The sequence below is a fragment of the Calliphora vicina genome, chromosome 5 (genome assembly GCF_958450345.1).
Source record: "Calliphora vicina chromosome 5, idCalVici1.1, whole genome shotgun sequence".
Taxonomy (NCBI): domain Eukaryota; kingdom Metazoa; phylum Arthropoda; class Insecta; order Diptera; family Calliphoridae; genus Calliphora; species Calliphora vicina.
The window spans coordinates 67,370,872-67,397,163 of NC_088784.1; the positions used below are offsets into that span (position 1 = coordinate 67,370,872).

A 26,292-nucleotide genomic window follows, 5' to 3' on the forward strand; every position below is an offset into this window, starting at 1 on the left:
AAGATTAAACAACAATTTGGCATTTATTTATTTTTAAATAACGACTTAACCTTTAAACTGGTAAATTTATTGGTTTGTATTTTTTAAAATTCTGTATGTGATTCTCCGAATATAAAAATCGAAAAAGTAAAAATATTCAAAGACCATCAGCCCAATTATGAATAAAAATCCCCGAGAGTTTTTTCACTTTTCTTATTTTTAACATTGAATTTGAATAGGAAAAATGGGAAAAGGGAAAAAAACTTTCGGGGAATTTTTATTCATAATTGGGCTCCATATGTATACGAGGTATATCAATTTGACTGTTACGAGTCGAATAAGCTATATACTAGAGAAAGAGGGCGCCCACTTTTCGTTGTTCTGTAAAATTGAAGCACAAGTCTCAGCATTACATAATCACTTAAGTTTATAATTAAAAACTCAAGCGCAAGATCGGTAACAATATAAGGTTAAAACATAGCGAACAATTCTCTCAGGATGATTCAAATTGCAAGATAATGTCCTAGAATAAACTTCAAAACAATAGATAAGTTTTGACATAAGTAAAGAATGTAGCCATTTTTGGTCAATAACAAATTTATATTACAAGTAATCCGGGGTTTTTTTCATATTTTTGAGACAAGTTTAAAGTTTTACAATTTTTTTCGGGCCTTTGTTTGTAATCATAACTAAAAATACACCATTTTGCTTGTGTTGCCCATTATGGGGTTAAAAATGGCATGCCGATTGTTGAGATCTGGTAGCGCTCTAAAACAAAAACAAAAATAATAATCAACGGTATTTAAAACAATAGAACGCGTGAAGGATTTATTGCAAAAGGAAATTGGACGAGGATCACTTTGTTAGTTATTTTCACAAAATAAACCTCATAAAATTTTGTTTAAAACGTATTCCTTAATAAATAAATCAAACTAAATATGGTTAAAATACCTTTGGTTCCGCAATGGAATCTTAACAATGGTTGTGTTTGTACACCGGATGGTGGTTTCCTGTATGCAGGTTCTCGCAGCATTAATTTTATTAGTTCTGTGGAGACTGACAATGAAACACCCATAATACAATGCTTTCACACTCGCCAAGGCATACTCAGTTTAGATATTGATCCGCACTGGGGTCAATTGGACAGTGTTAGTGGGGATGTTGGTTCCAATGAGGATTTGGATAAAAATGCTGTTGCAGTTGGCAAAGAAAAAGAGCCGGCAAAGTTATTTGCGGCCTTGTTACAAGACAATTCCGTACAAATATGGGATTTCAATAAAGGTTGTGCTATACAGGGACATAAAGCCCACTTGGCTTATATGCGTTATATGGAGGGCAATGGTCCTTCACCCCAGCACGCCGGAGAAGTGCTCATTAGTTACATGTGTAATAGAAATGTTTTGTCAGTAGATAATCAAGATATTGTAGTGTATTGTGTGGCCTCAAATTCATTTTATCGTCGACCCATGTTTATATCCTCAAGAAATCATCAGATGACTTCGCTGAAATGTTCTCCCTATAATGAAAATCATTTTGCAATTGGTACAAAACGTGGTCTGGTCTTATTGTGTGATTTACAGAAAATGTCCACATTATATACCCTTAGAGGTCATGACACTTTCATAACATCATTGGCTTGGACTCGTGTGGATTTATCGGCGGAAATTATTGATGAAAAGCCGCAGGAGTCGGCAAAACCTAAAGCCGTACAAAAGCAACAATCTAAAGGAGGAAAATTAAGTAGATCAGGTGCCACAATAGACACGGACGAAATATTCGATATCTATGATTATGACTATTTGGAAAACGAATTTGGTGCTTCTACGCATGATGTGAAAGTGAAAAATGAATTTATTTCGGATTTTGTGGGCATAGAAAAACCCCAAGAGTCCTCTACAACAGCGAAATTTGATTTTGCCGAGGCTTGTCAGAGCCTCAAAGAAGAAATCAATGCCTTAAGAGATGAACCACCGCAAACATCACCCGAGCACACAATTAGTTTGGAAGAGTGTAAACAGGCGACCAATAGTCGAGACGATTTATCGTCGTGTGGCAGTGATGGTGATGACGAGGCTGATGATAAAGACAAACAATTATCAAGCGATAAAGAATCATCAGATGGTAGTTTGGTGCGTTTAGTATGTCGTACACCTTCCTCAGAAGAGAGTGTAGATGTGGACGGTATGTATATTAACAAGCAACAGAGCATAATTTGCCAAGCAGACGTACACAACAGCCAGTCTCAAGACAATGAACAACCTAAAACTAGTGAAGCCTTGGAAATACATTCAAACGATGACGATATACAAATAATCAGTGAACCAACTATCGAAAAGGAAAAAGAGGAGGAATTGAAATGTCCTAAAGCTAATGAAGTCGGTGACATTTTATTGGCATCCACCAGTGCTGATGGAGGATTTAATATTTGGAATGCTACAACTGGAGCCACTTGTGATTCTCATAAAGTTCGATCATCTCATGGAGGCAAAAGTACTTACACCCTGTAGTATATAACTATATTTTAGAATATCATTAAGTATTTTTGTTTTATATTTTTAGATAATCATATTCAAGCCTCTTGGATTTCATCTACCTCAATAATAATCAACAATAAAGCCGGTGAATTGCAGATGTGGTGTATGCAACCACTAACGAATAATCAGCTGTCTCAAAAGTGTGGCTTTAGGCCGTACAAGTTTAAGGAAACAAAACGTCGCTGGTCTCAACGTTCTGTGATCTCATTTGCCTGTTCTCTCAAACAACAATTAGTTTGGTGTATATCGTCTTATCGTGAAGTTGCTCTGGAAGACATCAAGCTAAATAAAACAAAATTAAAATATAGTTGTGTTTCCACAAACATTGGTGCCATGCAAGAGTGTCCCGATGATATGAATAAGTAAGTAAAGCTACATATTAATGTTTTGGTTTGAATTTCATCTATAACATTTAATTTTAGAATTGCATTAGGTTTTTCGGATCGTCGAATTGGCATAATAGACATCTCCAAAATGACACCAACTTCAGTGCATATTGACAATTTTGTACAACGCATTGAATCGAATGTTATGTCTTTGGTATGGAGTCCAGATTGCAAGAAGTTAGCCTATGGTACAATGGAGGGAAGAGTAAGTATTTTTATATTTTGCCATTCCGTTTGTATTTTCTACATTTTTCATTTGCGTCACATAAAGTGTATATATTCTGAATCGTTATATACATATAGCGAAGGCTATATAGTCCGTCTGTTGAAATCAACTTTCTGAATACCCAAGTGAAAACCGGCCCACAAATGGCTAAGATATAAGTAAATAACGACATCCTTAATTTGTTATCTTTTTTTTTTCATCTATACATTGTTACGAAATTGTACTTGAATTCTTTGTTATTGAATTCAATAATTTAAGGGCTGATTTAAAAGTAGCATAATGCTTTCAAATAACAGTGCTGTAATGGCAGACTGTAACATATCTGTGGGCATTGTTAAATAAAAGCTTTCAGTTGATTTGATCGTAAGTTGGCAACGCTGTATTCGAATATTCAGTTAAAGAACATTGTACAAAGTACACCACAGATGCCGTATGATCTAGAATATTCGAACTTTGACAGTTAAAGAGCTTTCTAGATAGTAATGCAGTGTTATAAATAGTGGCAGAGGTTGCAGTCGTGAGTGAGTTTATCAGAGACGCTTTTCGAATAAACATCATCTAAGTGCCTTAAAGTGTGTTGTGTTTTTCAAGTAAATTCGTGTAAATTATAAATTGTGTCTGTAATTCTGAGAATTTATAAACCTGTATAAAAAACATTGAGTGGCTATTATATCTGTGGTTGTTGTACATTTTAAATAAATAAAGAGTTGTTACAATTTTTAAACTACTAAACGGCTTTTATTTGCAATCAAAAGTATCCGGTTTATTTAAAGGAAATAAACCAGCGTTTTGAAAAGGTTAAAACGTAACAACATTTTTTTATCGTCGTATACACATCTGCTCAAAATAATAGATACACCTAATTGGAGAAAATTTAAATGGCGGTAACATTGAAAATTTCCTCGCAAGCGTTAAGAATACATCATATTATTAAAATTTCTATCTGGCAATGTCATGTCAGTCAAAAATCTGGCAACTATTTGCTTTCATGTTGATTTTTAAAAACGAATTTATTTGAATTACAAAAAATTATTTGCTCATAAAAATAGATACACATCAGTAATTTGTAATTTGTTTATATACAATTTTTTTTTTGTGCAATTTTTTGTTCCTATTTACGTGAAACAGTAAGTATAATTTAAATTTTAGCAACAATTTTATAAAAAATAGGACTCTTTTGAAGAAAATGGGACGAAATCATCATTGTACCGAAGATGAGAAAAAAATTGTTCAAACGATGAGAAATCAAGGAAAATCATTACGGGAAAGAGCATAGGAAGATCTTTACATTTTGTCCAAAATGCTTTATCTAAAAAACAAAAAAGAGAAACTCGCGGTAGACCAAAGAAAACCAGTCCAGAAACAGATAGGCGGATCGTCCTTATGGTTAAAAAAGACCCTTTCATATCATCGAAAGCTATTTCTGCGGAGCTATGTAACGAAATCAGTCCACAAACAGTTCGTCGTCGTCTTTTACAAGCTAAATTGCCGGGAAGAATTGCCAGAAAAGTGCCACTAATGCGCCAAAAAAATATCAAGACAAGATTAGAATTTGCTAAAGAGCACTTACAATGGTCCGGGTGTGAAGGCGAAAAAAAATGGAGAAATATTTTATGGAGCGACGAAACAAAAATAAATTTGCTTGGAAACGACTGCCAAAGAAATGTACGCCGACCAAAAGGAAAAGAATTCCACGTTAAATTTACAAAAAAGACGGTAAAACATGGCGGGGGAAACATAATGGTTTGGGGTTGCTTTTCATGGAATGGTGTTGGTCCGATATTCCGAATAGAAGATACCATGAATGCTAGTGGGTATAGAGACATATTGGAAAACGTAATGCTTCCATATGCATCGGAAAATATGCCATTAATATGGACATTCCAGCAGGACAACGACCCAAAACATAGTTCAAGATTAGTTAAAAACTGGTTCTTAAACCCAATAGAAAACTTGTGGAGTGAATTAAAGATAAGGCTTTCGAAGGAAGTTTTCAAAAATAAAGACGATTTATGGGAGAAAACGCAAAAAATATGGTACGAGATTCCATTGGAGAAGTGTCAGAACTTGATATCCAGTATGCCCAGAAGAGTGGAGAAAGTTTTACAAAACAAAGGTGGATATACTGGATACTAGCTTTACTTTAATAATAAACTAATTTTTTTAAGATAAAATTTATTAGCTTTTGTTTAATAAGAATTTTTAAAAATGTATCTATTATTATGAGCACCAAATTTTTCGAAATTTAAGAAATTTAATTTACTTTATAATATTTATTATTAATTATGAAATATTTTGTTTTTGTTTTTTACTCTCCTTTTAACTATAAATAAAAATCGACTGAATTTTTTTTATAATTTTACAATATACCATTATTTTTTTTCGTTTTTAAAAAATAAATTTTGGTGTATCTATTATTTTGAGCAGATGTGTATATCGCCATAGTAATTCAGACCAAACATGGGTCCAAATCGGAAAATATATTTGCATCCCGAATTTTTTTTTTAATTTTTTTCTTTCACCATTTTTTTCTTTTTTTAAACATCTTAAATGATACTTTGGTAAAGGTTTCTTCATAAGATTCGACTCAGCCGAATATGTAGATCTCTTACTTGTTTACTTTCTCTATGAATCATAACATTTCATTAATTCAGCTAATTAATTTATATCTTTTATTTATTACAGATTGGTATCATTAATATAGAAGCATCTAATAAACAACCATTTACTTATAATTCAATTTGCGGCAAACCAATATATTCCATAAGCTGGCAGGATAAATTCTTGTATGTGGTCTGTAACGAACGTATAGCTGTTTATGAAGATGATCCAAATAAAAAGGGTAAGTTTAAAAGTATACTGTAATTTACGATCCTTTATTGGATTTTATATCAGTTTGATTTTGAGCATTTCTTATGCCATAACACAATTTTGATTGCGACGAATGCGTTTGTCTTCTTCTAATATTGGCTAAATTTATGGTTTCGCGATGAAAATCCCAAACATTCCAGCTTACGTTATTGGGATTCTTTGGCAAGAGGTCATTAGATAAAATGTTTTCGGTTTGTGTTTCTAATGTTTTGGTTTTAGTCTTCGTTTGGTGAATTAAATCAAAATCTTGTTGCATAACTTCGTCATCAAGCTGGAACAGTAAAATTAAATCGCTACATGTTAAAATTGTGTTGCGAAAAACTTGTATAAAATCCTTGAAGTAATGTTCGGCAAATTTGGCATATTCCATGTTGGCAAAACCGAAAGAGAAATCAAGATTTTCACATAGTTTCTTTTCCACTTGTGAGGGAGCCAAAAATCCACCAGTCAAAGCCATTGTTACAGCACAATAATCCTTAACAAATGGTTTCTACAAAAAAGTATTTTCTATTATCTTTAGAATTACATAAGCAGAATATAGTTCTTACTATATTTAACATATTGAGTTTACTTTCACGTTCGACATTTAACTTCAAGAGTTCGTGAAATGTGTGATTTAAAGGATGTTGTAGATGTTTGCTTGAATCGCCTAGTTCCTCTAACAGCAGATTGAATTTGTTTTCCAGTTTTTCCTCCAATACGTCATCTAACTGATCTTTGATTTTATTTATTTCAACTAAATGATTCAAATACAACACCAATGATGTCCATATTTCGGAGAGATAGACAAAATGTGGCTGTTTTATATAAAAATTAAAAGTATATTTAAATAAAAGGAAAAAAATTAGACATCTCACTAAAAGAAAGCAGACTATTTATAATTTTATATTATATTTATAACAAGAAAACAACACCGTTACCTCTAAAATACCATTACAGTTATTCTATAAATACAGGTCTGTCACAGAATTTGTATGAAATTGAAAGTAATCGTGTTTTCCAATTCGAAACGCTATGGTTTTACTTAATTAGTTTAACTTCATTAGCATTCACTAATTAGTCCTGCACACAAAAACGTCACATGCCTTAAGGCATCATGTTAAAAAAACTAGTTTAAGCTAATGGTTGGAATATTTATTTGTCGCTCCTAAAAGTATGTATAAAAAATATTTCCTTAATCCATTTCGCTCCGCTGTTCGATTTTTCGAACAGTAAAAATGTTTCCAAAAAATGTTTATAAGTGAAAAAGGTGGAATTTTGGTATGAATGTTAAGTCTAGGGTATTCAATTAATCGGGTTTCTGGTTTAATCGGTTTAAAATTATTCGATTAACCGAATAATGTCTATTTTAAATTTAAATTGAAAATACAAACACGAATTTTGTGTACAAAAACATAAAAACAAACAAAACATAATTCAACCAAAAAATAATAGCAAATATGGTATTTGAGATCCTTATTATACACATTTGAGTTTTTTTAGGATTATAGTGAGAGCTTCTGAAATAATCTTTTAAAAAAAGAATATAATTTAATTTTTTTTCTTTTTAAACGATTTTTTTCTTTAGATTTAATAAACTTATAATAAATTTATTTTACCATAACTCGCCCGTTTAATGCAAAATTTACATTAATAATAAATTATTTAGTTAAATTTTTTTTTTTCAAAATTGTTATTGGTCACAAAAGGGTTAAAAAGTGCAAAAATTTATTTCAACATCTCACTTATTAGTATTCAATTAATTTTCAACGTAAAAAAGAAAGTATATGGTTTTGGCCAAAAAAAACTATACTATACTATACAGACCTATATGTAATGGATGGAATATTTATTGTCGCTCTTAAAAGTATGTATAAAAAATATTTCCTTAATCCATTTCGCGCCGCTGTTCGATTTATCGAACAATAAAAATGTTTCAAAAAAATGTTTATAAGTGAAAAATATGGAATTTTGGTATGAATGTTAAGTCTAGGGTTTTCAATTAATCGGGTTTCTGGTTTAATCGGTTAACCGAGCAAATAATCGGGGTTTAGATTTATTCGGTTAATAATCGGTTATATACGCATTTGAGTTTTTTTTAGGATTATAGTGAGATCTTCTGAAATAATTAATCGGTTAACCGATTAATGGTGAAATAGCCTTAAACGAAGATCCAAATCCGTTGAACGAGGTTGCCGGTTTTGTTGAAAAGGAAAGAAACTACCGATGATAATGATATCGACAATAAGGAATATCGACCACCAAACCTTCCAAAAATGTAGGGAAAACACGTTATAATCAGAAATCCAGAGGGAAAACATCGTCGTTGTCAATTGGAGTGTTTTGCGATTGATGCAATGTTCATCTGCACATAAAATGTTTCAAGAAAAACTTAAATAAAAACATTTTTTGCAACTTCTATTTCGGCGATTTCTTTTTCTTTCACGATTTATCTCAAATAATAAATTTAAATAAATATAATTTTTCACAAAATTTAATAACTTTTGTACCATTTGATTGGAAAATAATAATATAAATCAATAAAACAACAAATAAATTCAAATGTTCTACTTGCATACAAAGCAGACTGGCGCTTATAGGGGGGTCAGACGGCATGTATTGCTTGTGTATTGGGACATGTATTCGATACATATGGAATTCCATGTGTATGGCAAAATTCATACGATTCATAATTTCCACGTTCAAACGTACATATGTAATTGCATGTGACATAACCTCTATTAGTTTATATGTTTGTTGTTTTTAACAATATATTTATTTAAAACATTTTAAAATCACAATACATATACATATTTAATGCAATGAAATTTATTTTGTTATGATTTTTCTTTACTATTTTTTGTTTTGTTTTTTTATTTTGCACTCACACAGTGTTGTATTTCAAAATACAACACTGTTATACACACGAAAATGGAACATGCTCTAATTGCAAAAAATGTCACGAGTAATACACATGTATTTTACATACACAAAGTTTCATATGGATCACACGGTATGTACATGTTTACATATGGAAAAATGTCCCAATACATGGCACAAAACACAAGCAATACATGCCGTCTGACCCCCCTTTTATGCAGTATTCGAAATTTCGAACAGGCTTTTCTGGGAAAACAAAAATCGGACATTTTAAATAAATGAAAATTAAATCTCGGAGCGATTTAATTTTTTAATATTTCACTTTCATACGAATTTGATGTCTGTGACACACCTGATTAATGTAGTGTAATTCAATCTTTGCAATATAACTATTTTTAAAGCCTCAAAGTACTAAAATTTAAATTTCATTATTTTTATTAGAAAATTATTTTATACACAACATTTACTGCAGAAAAAAACTGTTATACATAAAATTGTTTATAGAAAAAACTGTTATACGCAAGATTTTTTTGTAAAAACTATATACACAAAATTTCCTATAGAAAATACAGTTATACTCAAAACTGTCTATAGAACACAAAAAACTATTATAAATGATGTTTTCCATAGAAAAAACTGTTATACATTATACTAAAAATACTGTAGCCCGTTTCTGTATTTCTCGAATAGAAAAACTTTCCGCATGAAACGATTGAATTGCAATAAAAACAGTAAAATGAAACAAAATATGTTTTTTCTCGCACAAGTGTTTCTGTATCTTGAGTTTGCGAGAATTATCGGTCACTTAAATAATTTTCCAGCAATTATTGGAAGGATGTGAGAAAAAGTGTTTCTGTAACAATATTTTGCGAAAAGTTTTTCACAAGAACTGTCAAAACAAGTCACATTTGAGGGGCTTAGAGCACAAGGGATTCAAGTGACTAGTGTTTAATAATGAGAAAAAAGAGGTTAAAGTTAATTTACAATAAAAAATGTTAGATGCTACCTGGAATATTAATTTTTAATTAATAGAGATCCTGAGATATATTTTAATCTAACACGATAAAAAATAGCATCTTTTATATATAGAAATACCCAAAAATTACCTTTGAAGTAAGGAAAGTCGCACTTATACTCCTTGTGCTTTAATTTTTTTTTTAAATTTCTAAATTACCTTATAAGAAAACCAAATAGACTAAATATTATTAAATAACATTTTATTAAGAAACGCTTTTATGGTTCTCTGTTACATTTTTAAGTCGTCATAATCAGGTTCCATGACATCATCAGGCTCATCTTCATCCTCACTTTGACTTTCGATTCTTTCCGGAATATCTTCCATTCTATCGTGAGGAAGTGTTTTAAACCATTCATGGTAAATTGGTGGCATATAGCAAAGAATATCCTGTAGGTTCTTGAATTTCTGGAACTTTATGGGTTTGACGCTGTTTTTTGGAGGAAGTTGTGATAGTAACTGCACGGCTCGGCCAACATTTCCAGCTTTCATGTTAATATACTCGATTCCATTATTTTATGTTACTTTTTTTTTGGCAAATAATCCACAAAGTGCACTAAGGTATTTGAACAGGTGCTTTGATAACAAGTGATGAAATTACTCGCTAGATTTTAGCTGATCACTTATCTGAATTTACTCATTCAGGCCATGTGAAAAATGAATTTTAATATTTGCTTAGAGCACAAGGGGGTTAAGTGCACATGTACCCCTTGTGCTCCAAGCGAAACAGGTATTTTAATCACAAGTGCTAGCTTTGGTCGCCATATCTCGCTAACGGATGAGAATCCGAAATTCAACTCTTGTGCTATGAACTTCTCTGAACTTCATCTACTAACTCCATATGTTAACTCAATTTTAGAAAAAAAGGCACTTGAACCCCTTGTGCTCTAAGCCCCTCATTTGAAATTGGTGTGAGAAAAACTAAATTTTAAAAAATAAAGATATTTTTAACTTCGTATGTATAAATATGGAACCCAAATCAGCCGAAAATGTAAGTAGCACAGAGTTTGGATAAAATAATTATATATACACATGTAAGTACACAAAAATGTGTTTCAAAATTATTTTTTTAAATTCAGCAGTTATAAGCGCCACGCTATACTTTTTGTTTTATATTTAAATGATGACAATCAATAAAACACAATTGTTATATTTTGGCATTTTAATTTTTTTTAGCCTTTCACTGTTTTGGTTTTATTATAATTTTTCTTTCGTTGACGTTTGTCTTGCATTTGGCACTTTATTACTGGAAATATTCCAGTAAGAACAGAATCTGTGTTGTTTGTTTTCGCATTCAAATACAGAAACACTTTTTTCTCGCACATCGAGAAACGATGGAATTTCTTGTTTCACACTTCATGAGATAAGTTTTCCGATGCGAGAAATACAGAAACGAGCTACTGTTCACAAAATGTTTTATAAAAATTACAGTTATACACAAAAATTATATAACAAATCATTTTAAGTCTACCTACAGTTGCGAACATGATAATAGCAGCACCACAAAATGTTTAAATATTTTAAATGTTTTCACGCAGGGCGTCGAAAATATTGTCTAAAGCCTGAACTTCCAAATAAAATAATTTAGACCTGTTAGTACCATTTGTTTTGCATTTAGAAGTCTTCTCTTCACAGTCATATCGCTAACTTCTAAATTTAATTATGTGTTTATTTCCTCTCTGTTTAAAAAAATTGATCACTTTTGACGATCTAACGATATTTATACCCTACACCACCATAGTGGGGAGGGTATTTGTTAGGGTATTCATTCGACTAATGATCGTTCGATTAATCGAATAATTTCTTACGAATAATTATTCGAACAAGTTAAAAATGGCCATTTTCGAATAACGAATAATTCGAACAATTTTATGTAGAATAATCGAATAAAACGAATAAATGTTCATATATATTTAAATTTATTAAATTGCTTAAAATTTGATATAATGACTCACAAAAATTGTATTGTTTCTGAAATTCGACAAATAACTAAAGACAAAGGGACTGTAGATGAGTGTTCCGATAGCTCCTTCTATAAATAATACTGCAAGAAGTTACAATTCTAGAAACAAATATTTCAAAATTTTTAACTTAGGACTTGAACCAATGAAAATAAAAGGTACGGAATAAAATATTTGTTATTTAGCTGGCGAAATATTAGAAGAATCGCAATTAATAATCAAAATATTAACTTAGATTAAAGTGGAGTTGAATGTGATTTTGAAACGGTCACCGATAGTGATATGGAGGATGACATTTATAACGATTACATTGAAATAGATGAAGTCCATGATCGTTAAATATATGTATATAAGTGATGTTATTAACCACGTACGTAATTGTTGCAAAATATTTAATAAATCTAATGTTAAACAAAATATTGCAAACTAACATTTTGTTGCAAGAAAAGCATGGAGTTCGTCTTCTACATAATTTTGTACAGCGTTGATCATCTTTGTCTAACATGAAAATAAACTTTTTTTGTATTTGTAAATGCGTCAACTGACTTCAAATTAGCCACGTTCACTGACAATGATATCAAAATTTGGACAGATTTCCTTTATTGTGCAATCCCCCAAGACCACTTTATTAAGCAAAAATTCGGCAACGTTGATAGAACTTGAGGGTATAATACAATTTGTTATAAATAATTTAGAAATAGTGAATAATTAATTTACTAAAGAATTAGTTATTCAATTTAAACCCCAAATTAATGAACGACATACAAAATTCTTAATGCGTTTATATTGTAAAAAGCATAGCTCCAAAACGGAAACTGAAGGGTCAATTGTTTTGTAGATTGTTCGGGAGTTAATCCAATCAGAATATTTCTGTTGAAAATTTAATAATGGACTTTGTTTTCAAATGTTTTTTAACATTATCAATACTTGAATTTTTAACTTTAACGTTATTTTTTGTTTTTCTTTAACAACAAAATATTAAAAAACGAACATCAAAACTTCATTCTTTACTTTTTTAAAAAAATTTAAATTATTCGAATAATTCGATTAATTTTAAACGTGTGATCGAATTATTCGAACAAGTTAAAATCTCTTATTCGAATTATTCGTTTTATTCGAACAAGAGAAAAATCGAATAATTCGAATACCCTAGTATTTGTGCAGATGTTTGTAACGCCCAAAAATATTAGTCTAACACCCACCTTAAAGTATACCGATCGACTTAGAATCACTTTCTGGGTCGATTAAACGATGTCCGTCCGTCCGTCTGGTCGGCTGGCTGGCTGTCCATGTAAACCTTGTGCGCAGAGTACAGGCCGGAATTTTGAAGATATTTGGATGAAATTTGGTACATATTATTTTTTCGGCTCAAGGACCAAGCCTATTGAAACTGGCTGAAATCGGTCCACTATTTCACCTAGCCCCCATACAAATGTCCTCCCGAAATTGGACTTTATCGGTCATAAATGTTTAATTTATATATGTATCTCCACAAATTCCGCTCCAAATAAGTTTTATATACACAAAATTCATGTGACCAAATTTTGTTACGATCGGTCCATAATTAGTCATAGCTCCCATATAGACCCGCTTCCGAAAATCACTTTAACGTGCTTAAAAATGTTGGTACACACACAAAATTCAACATACTTAACTTTAATATAGACATAAATCACATGACTTAATTTCATGGTGATCGGTCCATAATTGGTCATAGCCCCCATATAAGGCCCACTTCCGAAAATCACTCAAAAATATAAATTATTGAAATTTTAAAAGAAAAATGTTTTTGCTCTTTTACTTAGTGTGGGGTATTATATGGTCGGGCTTTACCGACCATACTTCCTTCGATTTCTTGTTCGATTTCTTAATGTGTAATTTTCCATTTATAGCACCTGCTTTCTATTTTTAATATATTCAATATAGATTTGAATATCTGGATAAAATTTCCAGCTTTTCTTAACTTTAAAATAAATTTTTGTTAAGCAATGGTGCAAAATTTGAGCGACCCACTATAAAAAGAATTAATCATAATCAAATTTTAATTTTATACAAGGTTTTTAAAGCTGAATTTCCAAACAAAATTTATTTTATAAACTTGTACTAAATTTAAAAATCGATTACGAATAAGGTCTATAATATTTATATAATCCTTATGGACCCAGGAATTATTCGTTACAATAAAATGGACTATTTAAATTCGTACTTACAAAAATTAACTCCGATTCGATGGCAGAACGATATTTTAAGATATCATTGATTTTTTCCACCACACAATCAAATTTTTTTTCAGCCATTTCTATTAAATAGAGAGTTTTTTCAAAAGCTGCCTTTGCCTTTTCCAAATTTTTGCTGTATACCTCAAATAAGACAACAAATTTATTGACTTCACGCACTTGAGTCAGAGGCCTTAAACAAGAGATATTTTTCAGTTGGACATTTATTTTAATTAGTTCTTGTACGACTTTAGTTCCTCTCTGTTTAAAAAAGAGAGCACGTTCAATGCCTTCTTCTAAGGATTCTTTGGTATTACATTTAGCCATGTTTAAATCAGCAAATACTTAAATAAAAATACATAATTAAATTGAATTAGGTTGGAAATGAAACACATAAAAACCATAAACATACTATTGCGCATATTTCCCTTGTCACCTTGGGGTCCTTGGTTATTAAATATTAAAATACCAGCTACAGTGGCTCCTAATTTTTGTAGGTATTCCAAACGGTGATATCTTTTCCTTAGGACATATTTTTGTATATCTCCTTTGCCCAATACACTATTTAAACTTTGGCGACATTGTTTCAAAATCTGTGAAAAAATAAAAATAAATCAGCCTTATCATGTAAGGCGTAGTCGTTTTACGACAACGACAGTTTCGTACTAGATTAAAGAAATTATTCAACCTGTTTCATTAATCTAGTACGAAACTGTCGTTGTCGTAAAACGACTACGCCTTACATGATAAGGCTGAATATAATACAATTTTAAGTTTTACTAATTTCCTTGCTACTTACTACACTGTTTTTAGGACAACCGATATGATAATTCGTTATAATGAACACTTGCATTTTGACAAACATTTCCTCTAATTGCTTGTCAGTACTAGTCTCTGGATATTGTAAAATACTATTTATTAGTTGTTTTAACTTGTCATTAAAATTCAATTCGTATTTTTCTTTAACAAAATCCAAACATAATTCTTGAGTATTCCTACAAAAATGCGATATTTTCATGTTACACATGGTAGCATCCAATGGATTTTTATATTTTGCCAAAGCTCGCTCTAAAAAATTCTCTACTTCGCATATACTTAGACTATGGGAGTGCTCGTTCAATTGGAAGCCATCTTGACTGTCACGTATTAGTAAATGTAGATAATAATTGGCAAAACAGGGATTTACAGGTAGAAAGTTCTGCAAACATTCCTCAATGAAAAAGGGAACTAATTCATCAATTGTTATTAAAAGTCCGTTTTCATTTGTTGTACTTGGTTGTCTTTTCTTTAAAACATTTTTCATATATTGCTCCAAGTTGTATGCTCTGGGATTATGTTTTCCATTTTTCCATTGTATATATTGAGAATCATTTATTATAAGCTGCTGTAAGTATTGGCCAAAATTTTGCTTAAAATTTGAAAATCCATTTTTAGAGTATTCCTCCAAGGTATGGGGTATAAAATCGTTGATAATTATAAATGGATGCATGATGACAAAAGCTTCTTGTTAAGCTTAATTTTTTAAAACAATAGAACAAATATTTTTAATTTCATGTTTGCTTTTGAGACATTTATTGATTAAATAAATTGTTGAATAAAAAGTGTTGCAACACTTGTTACCATAGAAAATGAATTGTATATTACAATTTCCCATGTATAAATGTGCAGAAGAAAATATGAACGTTGTTTGGTTAGATTGACAGGCAGTCGCAAGGTAGAAACTGGAAAGAGAGCAGCTCACTTTGGCCCAAGCATTAGGTTCCTTTGTGTAACCTGAAAATAGAATTGGGCCAGATAGAGATGAAAAGAGAAGGGGAAAATCAGATAGAATAAGAAGTAGGATAAATGAAGAGGAGGGTAGTCGGAAGGGCCAGTAGAATTGAGGAGATTCCCGTGTCTGGCTTGAGGCTTTGATACATTATAGCTTCATGTCCATTGTCTGAGAAAGACTATGGTCTCATCATCCTCTTCATTTTGACAACTTCTACATAAGTCATTAAATGACAGTCCAAGTCTCATCGCATGATTGTCTAAAGTGCAATGTCCGGTTATCACCACCACTACACTCATAAAAAAATGTAGTAATCCATACTTAAATCAATCCGGAGCGGTGTCAATAGTAGGGTAAGTACGGATTTTCTTAAACCGAGTACAAATTACTTGATTCAAGTACGGATTTATCATGCCCAAAAATCTAAATTTTAGCTCTCCCTAAGTATGGCCGAGATTGAATTAATCTTAAAATGAGGTTGTTTCAAAAATTCTTAACTTGATTTAAGCACGAATTCATACTTGATATAATCCAAAAATCGGATTTAAGAATGTTCGAATTGAATTAATCCCAAAATGAGCTTGTTTCAAGAATTCTCAACTAGATTTAAGCACGAATTCGTACTTGATGTAAGCCAAACTAAGATTGATTTAAGAAAAACACATTTTTTATTTTTAATAAATTTTATTTTGTTTTGTTTTAAAAATTTAATATTTAATAACTAGCTGAACCCGGTCCGCGTTGCTGGCCCTTAGAAAACATGTTTTATATTGCATCTCGATCTCGATTTTAATATACAGTGTCGGATAAAGTCGGTGATCCAACCTTCAATGTTAACACATGTAGTGGCTTTTCCGCTGGTTCCAATGAATTCAATAATTTAGTATGGAAATTTCTTATTCATGCACCTAATACGCAAGAGCAAAAAAAATTGTTTATCACATACCGAATATCAAAAATCTAACTTTACACTGTTACACAAGAGGCTTTTCTGAAGATTCCGTGAAAATTTCATCAAAATCGGTCCAGCCATTTTTGAGTCCATATGGAACATACATACACACATCCATTTTTATGAAATGTAAAATTTTGATTTCTACACGCCTCTCCGCCCACTGACCGAATATTAAAAATCTGATTATACAGTGTTAGCCGCTGGGCAATTCTGAAGATTCCGGGAAAATTTCATCAAATTCGGTCCAGCCGTTTTTTATATACATATATACCGCATTAGCGGTATAATGAAAAAATTTGATTTTACCACACCCCTCCGTCTGACCTTATAGTGTTACCCGCTAGGCTATTGTGATGATTCTCTGAAAATTTCATTGAAATCGGGAACATGTATATTCGATGAAAAATGTTTGTATGAGAAAATTAAAAAATCTTATTTACGAATGGACCTAATTTAGTATTTTAGGTGTCTAAAACCATATTCAGAAAATTTCCTTTACAATAATACCAGTTTATAGCTAATCGGTTGGATGGTCTCAGAGTCTATAACGGACATAGGTAGAAACATTTTATGTATTTTATATACATATATAGATAGTTGCAATATGAGATAAAAAAAGAAATATACAATTTAACTATAGTAATACCTTACTTAAAACTCGTTTGCCACGGAAGTCATCCTTTTCAATTAGCCAGTTGTCAACTTTGGATTGGACAGAAATTGTGTCGTCATCGATGCCAAACTATAGAATAAGATTAAGATTTGTTAAATTATATTTGCAAACATCAGTATTATTAAATGCTTACCTGAATTTTTCAACTTAAAAGCTTCTTCCTAAATTCGATTCGAAGACCAAGAGGAGGTATTGCTTCCTTAATGTTTCACCTTTCATATATTGCAAGCTGTTGTATGTTGCCTGAGAAGCCTCACTCATATTTTTTTTCACACAACACAAAAAAACACAAAAGACCGAGAACAATACGGAACGCACAAAACAGACTGATGCAAATTGCTTGTTTATTCATGTAACTATCCGACAGCGCAAGTAGAAAATTACTTTGAGAACAGCTCAAAGAGTAAATTTTATACCGCTCTTTTTCTATTATGGATCAATATAAGAATTTTTTTCTTATTTCAAGTTATCTTACTCTTAATTTGAAGTTTAAGAATTAACTACTTCATTTAACTTCTCACTTGTACTTAAAACAAGATTTTCTTACTTAATTCAAGAATTTAGTTTTTGTTTTAAGAAAATTTCCGCTTGATTTTTTTAATCAATCCCGTTTATACTTGTTCTAAGTATGAATCGTACTTAAATTTTTAAGTACAATTCTGATAAATTTGAGTAAAATAAACTTAAATTTAGAAGTGTTTTTTTTCTTTCTGTGTAAATTGCTTAATTGTGAGCGTGTCAGGCCAAGAAGATATGTTGTCCGCCCTCGGTTTAGTCGGAGCCAAATCATTCAAGTAATCGTACAGGAGGATTCACCTCCCAATCTTGTCTGAGCGAGCTCATAGTAAAAATTACTAATATTCTGCTTGCAATTAGATAACTAAATTCCACATAGGAAGTCTAGGTCTCAGTCAGGCATTATGGCGTTGTTTTTCGCCAGATCGTCATCAACACAGTTGCCCAAAGAATCTCCGAGTCCACGAACCCACATGAGTACGACTATTGAATGTCACGCCATCCTATTTAAGGATGCCCGACATTCCTGGACTATATTCGATGTTGTATACACATCTGTCAGAGATTTTATTGCACCTTTACTATCGGTATATATACGAATATCCCTGCCTTATATCTTGTTATAACTGAGCCAGTTAGACGCTCTTTTAATAGCCTACATTCATTTGGAATTCGGAAAAAAACCGATCTCCCTTCCTAGAACCGTCCGTATAGACTGAGAGACTCGTTGTAACGTGTGAAGGCCCCTCCAATGATTCCATGTTGTTTGGAATTGAGAAACCGAAGTTTCTCGATAGGAAGGGCCTAAAAGAGCAATAATCAATATTATGTGGAAGATTCCGTATACTTCCGATTATACTGGTGTGACCGTACATGTTTCCATGCATCGATCACATTTAGCCTGGTGTAGTGCTTTCCACGATACAGACACTTCATAGAATAATATCGTCTTGGTGACCGTATCAAGTAGCCAATTAACATATTGTGGTCTAATACACCTATACGTACCTATGACCTTCCTGCAGACATACATTGCCGTCAAGGCTTTGGATTTCCTTGCTAGGGTATTGGGTTTCAAGGATAGTTTACTATTAAGAATAACACCCAAGTATTTTGCGCTATCCGATAGTGTTAGTTCAATACCATTTAATTGGTGTAGAGAGAGTCTTGTACTTTCTTGTGAATAACACAAGTTCAGTCCACTGTTAGTACTCCACCGACTTAGTATACTGAGTCAAAACTGTACTTTCTAAAAAACACTTTCGGTATTAGCTAAAAAGTGGATAACCGGGACTTCCGAACTCTGACAGTTGATAGGGGACATTTATATTATGACTGAAAGCCGTGTTTTTTTTTTGTACTGGCAAATTGTGACGGCGAACAAAAAGGCACGATTTCTGTTTTTCATGGCTTTTTTTTGATGATGAAGATAACGATTATGATGCCAAAAAAAGACAAACATGATTGACCAAAAAAGGGAATGCGAATGCTGCTTTAGATTGGTGAATGTGCATTTGGATATCCTTTCCCATGGTCTGGGTGATATTAGATATCCCCTGGATAGAAATCAGGAAGCGCGTCTTCGTCCTCCACTTCACCCAGATGCCTGAATAGATCTCCCACCATACCGAAGTTTCATTATGTCTCCTTTCCATTATCGGTGTTATTGACATCGTCTGAGCATATCCATACCTGCGGAGATTCCAGTTTATCACTTGAAGTTCTGATTTTTTATCGGGACCACGAACACCTTCCTATTCGCAACTACGAGAACCTTTGCCTCTTGCCAGTTATTTGTCGGTACGCCATAATTTTCACACAGAATGTACGTCAGGATCTCCTCAGTGTTACGTAGTTCTGCCGGAATAATCGCAATGGATCTCGGTCTATGTGGAATTTGGCTTAGCGTTAGGTAGTGCACGGTAGCAGTTTGATCATCCTCATTCTGATCTTCATCGATCCTCATTCTGATTCTCCTCGATCTGAAACGAAATTTTTAGGCTTAAAACTTTCCATAAATTATCTTTCCAGGACATTGAGAAATATTTGTATCCAACTTCATGTATAAATCGCTAATAAATAAAAATTGTCTCTAAAATATGTATGTATGGGTGAATTCCAAAATGTATGTATGCAATGCAGTCATATCTTTATCAAGACAAAGCATGCCTGTTTTTACTTTTTCATACATTTTGCGATATGAAACATTATCAAAGTTTGCACGGTTGCGTTAAGAATCGCTCGACTTTTTAAGGTTGCATTGCATACATACATTTTGGAATTCACCCTATGTGTTTCTGGATTTGATTATACATAGCTCACAAGAATTTTATTTTGTAAATCTAATTATTTTTCCAATTTAATTCCAGATCCTTATGTTATTCCTGAAATTGATAGTGTTGCATGTATTTCACTACGCAGCAAATATCTTTTTGTTGGCACTCAAAATGGCCAGTTGAAGATGTTTATTCGCACAGGTAGCACATATTTTCAATATGAACACAAAATTTCTATGGAATTGGCACCTCGCTATATTAGCGACATATCTTGGAGTCCCATAGCAACAAATAAATTAGCTGTTGTGGCTAATGCCAACAACATACACATTTTGGAATTTAACCATGAAACAGCTGACTTACAAATAAAACGTAAAATTGAAATAAATGCACCGAAGGCGGCCAATGGCTGCGCTAAATGGAGTAATCGTAATGAAAACTATTTTCTAACATGTGGCTTTGATGGTGCAGTGCGCGTTTGGGATATATCGAATGAAACAAATCCGGAACTGTTTGTTAAAATCTATCATTGTCCAATGTCATGTGGCCTCTTCATGCCAACCGATGAGGAGATTATTCTATGCTCTGGCAAAAGTGCTGCATTGGAATTTATCGATATGCGGGTGGAAAGAACCGAAAGCACTTCGGGCAAATCGAAACGTGCAAGCGCTCGAACATTGGATACCGTGCAGTGGGCCACAAAAGCTCTAACACGTAACGAGGCCAAATCACAGTCAGTGGATAAAAAACTCAACCGTCGTCTGGCCAAAACGCCGGAAAATAATGTAGCAGAGGTGGTCGAAAATAATGTTGCGGCGGATGGTAAAGTAGAGAATGGTGTGACGACCAGTGAAGAGGTATCAACCATGTTGGAGAAGCTGCATTTACAAAAGACAGAAGGATCGATTAATAATACATCTGTTTATATGAAGGTATGTTTCAGGGAATATAGTTGAATTGGATTGGGTTTCATAAAAAACAAGCGTTTTTGCGAATTTTTCAACTGAATACTACCTAAAACTTCTCTTTTAAAAATCAAATACATCAATCTATTAATGGCATTTTATTTTTCTGTAAAAATTATGCCGTTTTTTGTCCATTTTGCCTTTTTAAGGGTTGTACAATATTAATTTGTGGCTCAATTTTTGGGTAGTTGATTTAATGATGTCTATTTGTCCGTGTTTCTGTTGAAATTAACTTTCAGAATCTTTCATGTAAATTACGTGCATATCTGGTAAGGGCTTTATTTAAAATCGGTCCATTTTAACTGAAATGGCAATACTTCTCCTGTTAACTCCTGTCAAAATTTGAACATGCTGCGGCATTTCGTTTGTGTTTGACAGTCATTAATATCAGACTATCGCGTGACTTGGGGAGAAAATGGAAAAGGTGAATTTCCTGTGCTAATTAAAGCTTTACGCAAAATAGGTTTTTGAGTTTTTTCGCCGTTTCGTAATCAAACTTCAGTAAAAACAATGGATTTATCTGGGTGAATATCAAGTGGAGAAACGTTGGACAAAGTGTGTTGATAAATAAAAATGTTTATCCAAAAACTTTTTGAATGAAACAAAATGTCATGGACTTTTGAATATTCGGCACAGCCGAATATAGTAAACTAACTTGTCATTCTTTCTCCTTATACTTTAGAATCCTCTAACTTTATTGTATCTTACGACAAAAGAAATTAATAAAGATGCCTTGGATTTAATGTTTTCCATATTGAGCACTCCGAAACCGTGTGGAAATAAGTCGCTGAGTGCCAAATTATTTGGTACAAAATCTGAAGCGAAAGAAGTACTGGCAGATGAATGTAAGTTATAAAAATATATAATATAATTTGGGACGTGCGTTTAATCGAATAATAGAAATGTTTAATTAATCGAATTATTGATTAATCAGTATGTTAGATTAATCGCATAACCCTAATAATTATAATTTGTAAAAAAAATTTAAATTGACGAAATCGCCTAACTAAAATCATCAGGTTCTCAGTAATGTATAGAAAGTAAGGTTGGCTAACGTTATTCTAAAATACCCTTTCAGCTCTACAGCCGGTACCGCTATTCGCTACCGTTACCGATATAATAGTAAATACCGTTACCGCTATTCTAAATTATGAAATTACGTCTCGTCTCTATGTTACCCTATGGAACTTTGGAACCAAATGAGATAATCAAAAAATTTAAAAGGAATATGATAGATAATTGATCAGCATATGAAATGAATGTTTGAATGTGCTTCTACGCCTTTCAGGTGCCTACTTATGGGTTAACAAAGTTGAAATTTGTGGAAAAATCAATTTTATAGGAAGTAAAATAAAATATTTTTTAAAATTTTTATGTTTCTTTTTAAAGGCTTTTATGATTTAAAATTATTCCAGAAAAGTTAAAAATTTTTTTTTTTGTAAAAAAATTTTTTTGGTTGGATTTTCACGGTTAATCAATTTTGGAACAATGTCTTTTTTCAAAATTTTACCTCTAGCAAAAAATTGGGCAAGAACCGGCAGCTGGAATTTTGTGCATTAGGTAAAGGAATAATCAAAGAACTTATTTTAAAATATGGCAAATATAGAAATTGATAGTTTTTTTTTATTTTCCATCAAAGTTGAGAAATATTGGAAAAATTTCTAGTTGGTAAATATTGTTTGGAACCATGACTTTTTTCTAAATTTTACCTCTAGCGAAAAATGGGGCAAGGACGGCAGCTGGAAATTTTTCATTAGGTAAAGGAATAATCAAAGAACTTATTTTGAAAATATGGCAAATTAGAAATTGATAGTTTTTTGTTTATTTTCCATCAAAGTTGAGAAACATTGAAAAAATGGATAGTTGGTAAATATCGATTTACCAGGACAAATACAAAGCAAACAGTACAATTTTTGTTTATAATAAATAGATCTATTAATAGAATCAAAAATAATGACGATCCGCTACATAGTTTTTGACATATTGTATCTGAAAGCGGACCAAATTACCTAAAAATGGTCTGTTTTTTTTTAAACTGAAAATCAGTCAACTTTGAAGTGCTATATCCATCGAGAATAGACATAGAACGGAAACTCTCCTGTCAAAGACCTAACTCAGTTGTCAGAAACCTAAGTGGTGAGAATGTATTAGTAGAAAAAACTATGTGAAAACAAAAACAACACTCTTATGTGTGATTATTTTGAGTAATTTATTTGTTTGAGGTTTTTTCTAGTTTCCGCTCTATGTTTCTCTATGGCTATATCTTCTGAACCTAAAATCTGATTGTATTATGAGTAGCATATTTGAAATCGTTGGACAATTTGCTGTAAAATAGGTTTATTCTTTTTTTTCGGGGCACATGGAATTTTTGATTTTTGCAAGCTCAATTGTTCTACGGGCGCCACTGTGCGACGTATGGTTTGAAGGAAGCCGAATCAAGCCCTAAATGTAAGAAAAAACCAAAGGTTAAACATGGTTCAATGATTGTATGGGACAGTATGTCCGCCGTTGGAGTTGGTAATATTGTTGTTGTAATGGATCGTCAAATGTTAATAAAAATGAAAACACTAAACTTACAGTTTTGATTTTTCTTTTATTTGATTGAATTTATTATTACAATTTACAAAAAAAAAATATTTTTATAGTTCTAATCACTAGTGGTGAAATTTTGAACCTTTTTCGGAAACCCTCCATTATGGTTTTTATAGTGCTTTCTGTCACTTTGTTGGAACAGGTTGACCATCTCCGTTTAAAATCTACCACACTTTTGGACACCTTTTTTATGCTCTTCAATTCTCTTTTAACAAGAGCCCAATATCTCTCTACTGGCCTTAGCTCCAGGCAGTTTAGAGGATTTGCCTCTCCTTGTACAAATACCACATTATTGTTCTTTTACCACTCAAGACCTATCTTACCATAGTGACAGGATGCCAAATCAAGCCAAAAATAAGTGGACACATTAAGTAGTCTTATGAATGGAAGCATCCTTTTCTGCTAACATTCCTTGAGCCATTTGTAACAAATGTTTGGCTTCTTTTGCCGCAACTGCATATTGCTTGCCATACCATGAACTTCTTGGAAAAATGTTGTCCTTTTGGGTCCTAAACTTTTCTGCAACATTACCATGAGCACCAGCAACAGACAAATATTGACCCCGAAGCTGCGAAGCATACGTACGTTTCGTCATCCGTATATCAGCAGGTATATTTTTTGTATAAAATTTCAATTTCAATTTCCGTGCTCTGTCTTTGGCCTCTAAATTTTTAGCAGAGTTCCTGTCAGGAACGTTTTGACGTTGAATGTTTTTAAACCAGCATTGGCTTTAACTTTTCATAACAAATAGTCCGACTACTGAGCTAACCGGACTGCTTTCCTACCGGAAGTGGTGGGAGTTCTTTTGAAAATGCTTTCTATTTATTTGCTTTAGAAACATAATGTGGACCATTTTTTCTACCTGAACCAGGTTTTCTATCAACGGACAAGTTCTCCCTCCAACAGTCCAAGTCCATTGGATTGGACGTGGACTGTTGTGTCCATGGATTGGATTTCGGACAATATTTTATAATTGGGGATGTAGTGCTAGGGTTGCGAACTACACCAACTCGCTAAGAAGCTGAGGGACCAGTCGGGTTGACTGGTGAGACCCGAGCACCTTTTCAGGTGTCCAGATATCAGGCCGGCCATAACTAAAATAAGTTTGAGTAAAATTGTCGGCATATTCATATATCCTAGGCTTCATTCTGTGTTCTAAATAGTAAAAGATAAATTTATACACAACATAGACACACAGCAATATTTACTAAATGACTTACAACAGACTTAGGATTTTAACAATTATCTTACGTCTCTATGTATTACTCTCCGGCGTTAGCTATATGTTTTCAACAATTGTTATCTTGTATTGCAGTAAAAAATCATCAACATAGTGAAATTAAAGGAATCTCTAGCTTGTTTATGCCTCAATTGAATGGCAATCTTAAAGATGAAATACTCCGATGTGTACAGACTAAACAACTGTGTGAATGGCATGTTTCCTTGGCGCCCAGTATTTCCTATAGGTTTGTATACTTTATCCACAATATCATTTGAAAATGGCCAATAATTGTTAAAATATCTTTAAAGTTTTTGGCAAAAATGTTGTCAAGCCTATGCAGAACAACTAATTGAACAGGGTTATGCCTTACAAGCTGCTGCGTATATGCTGGCTATACACCAACAGCAAGATGCCATAGAAATGTTAATGGAACAGAAACTGTTCAAGGAGGCCTTACTTATTGCACGTATTTATTTACAAAGCGAAGATCCTCTTAACAACACAATAAGCGAACAATGGATAACACATTTATATGCTAATGGAAATCTAACGGGTGCAGCATTATTGTAAGTTATTGATCGAATGCCCACAATATTTCATTTACATTTTGCTTTAATAATTTTCTCTTTCATTTGTCTCAACAGGTGTTTGTTGACGAAACAAAATAATCGTGCATATGAATGTTTAGCTAAAATACGTAATACCGCTCCCGAAATTGAGCGCGTTATTCGTCTCTTGAAATCATCGGACATTCAAGTATAAAAATGCATTTTTTTTTAAACAATAAAAATAGTTTTAGTGTTTTGAACAAATTATAACCAGTATTCCATACAAAAAAAAAACAAGTTGAATTGAATTGTTAACAAATTTTTCATTAAATCATTATATTCATAATTATATTTTCTTTTTATGTTAACTTTTTATTGATATTTTTAATTTCTATCGTTTTCTACAAAATGAATTATAATGGATCAAATAAAGTTTAATTTAATTTTTCAAAATTTCGATTTTCATTTGGTAAAATTTAACGACACATTAAAAAGGTAATGAGATGATGTGTTTTGCGGTAATATTGCATAAACTAATGAAATAATAATAAGACCAATACGATAAGTGGTGCTACTGTGATACAACATGGGTACATTCTACATTTTTCATTTGAGACCCCACAAATTATATACATATATTCTGGATCGTTATAGATATCGAAGTCGATATAGCCATGTCCGTCTACATGTTGAAATCAACTTACCGTAGCCCGCAAATAACTTACAA

General features: G+C 32.3%; 2 protein-coding genes across 2 annotated transcripts; one reads left to right on the forward strand and one right to left on the reverse strand.

The window, feature by feature from the left end:
- Positions 1-769: 769 nt before the first annotated feature.
- On the forward strand, positions 770-25,862 carry rig (rigor mortis). Its single transcript, XM_065511246.1, has 9 exons — positions 770-2,469; positions 2,539-2,875; positions 2,936-3,104; positions 5,811-5,967; positions 20,332-21,170; positions 21,886-22,048; positions 25,111-25,261; positions 25,326-25,583; positions 25,662-25,862. The coding sequence occupies exons 1-9, from the start codon at positions 918-920 to the stop codon at positions 25,777-25,779; spliced, it is 3,744 nt and encodes a 1,247-aa protein (XP_065367318.1). The 5' UTR covers positions 770-917; the 3' UTR covers positions 25,780-25,862.
- LOC135960054 (cilia- and flagella-associated protein 206) lies at positions 5,961-15,594 on the reverse strand. The gene is made up of 5 exons (XM_065511247.1): positions 14,847-15,594; positions 14,460-14,640; positions 14,042-14,391; positions 6,545-6,793; positions 5,961-6,486 (listed from the first exon to the last, which is right to left on the reverse strand). Exons 1-5 carry the CDS (start codon positions 15,534-15,536, stop codon positions 5,992-5,994), a joined length of 1,965 nt encoding a protein of 654 aa, XP_065367319.1. The 5' UTR covers positions 15,537-15,594; the 3' UTR covers positions 5,961-5,991.
- Positions 25,863-26,292: the final 430 nt, after the last annotated feature.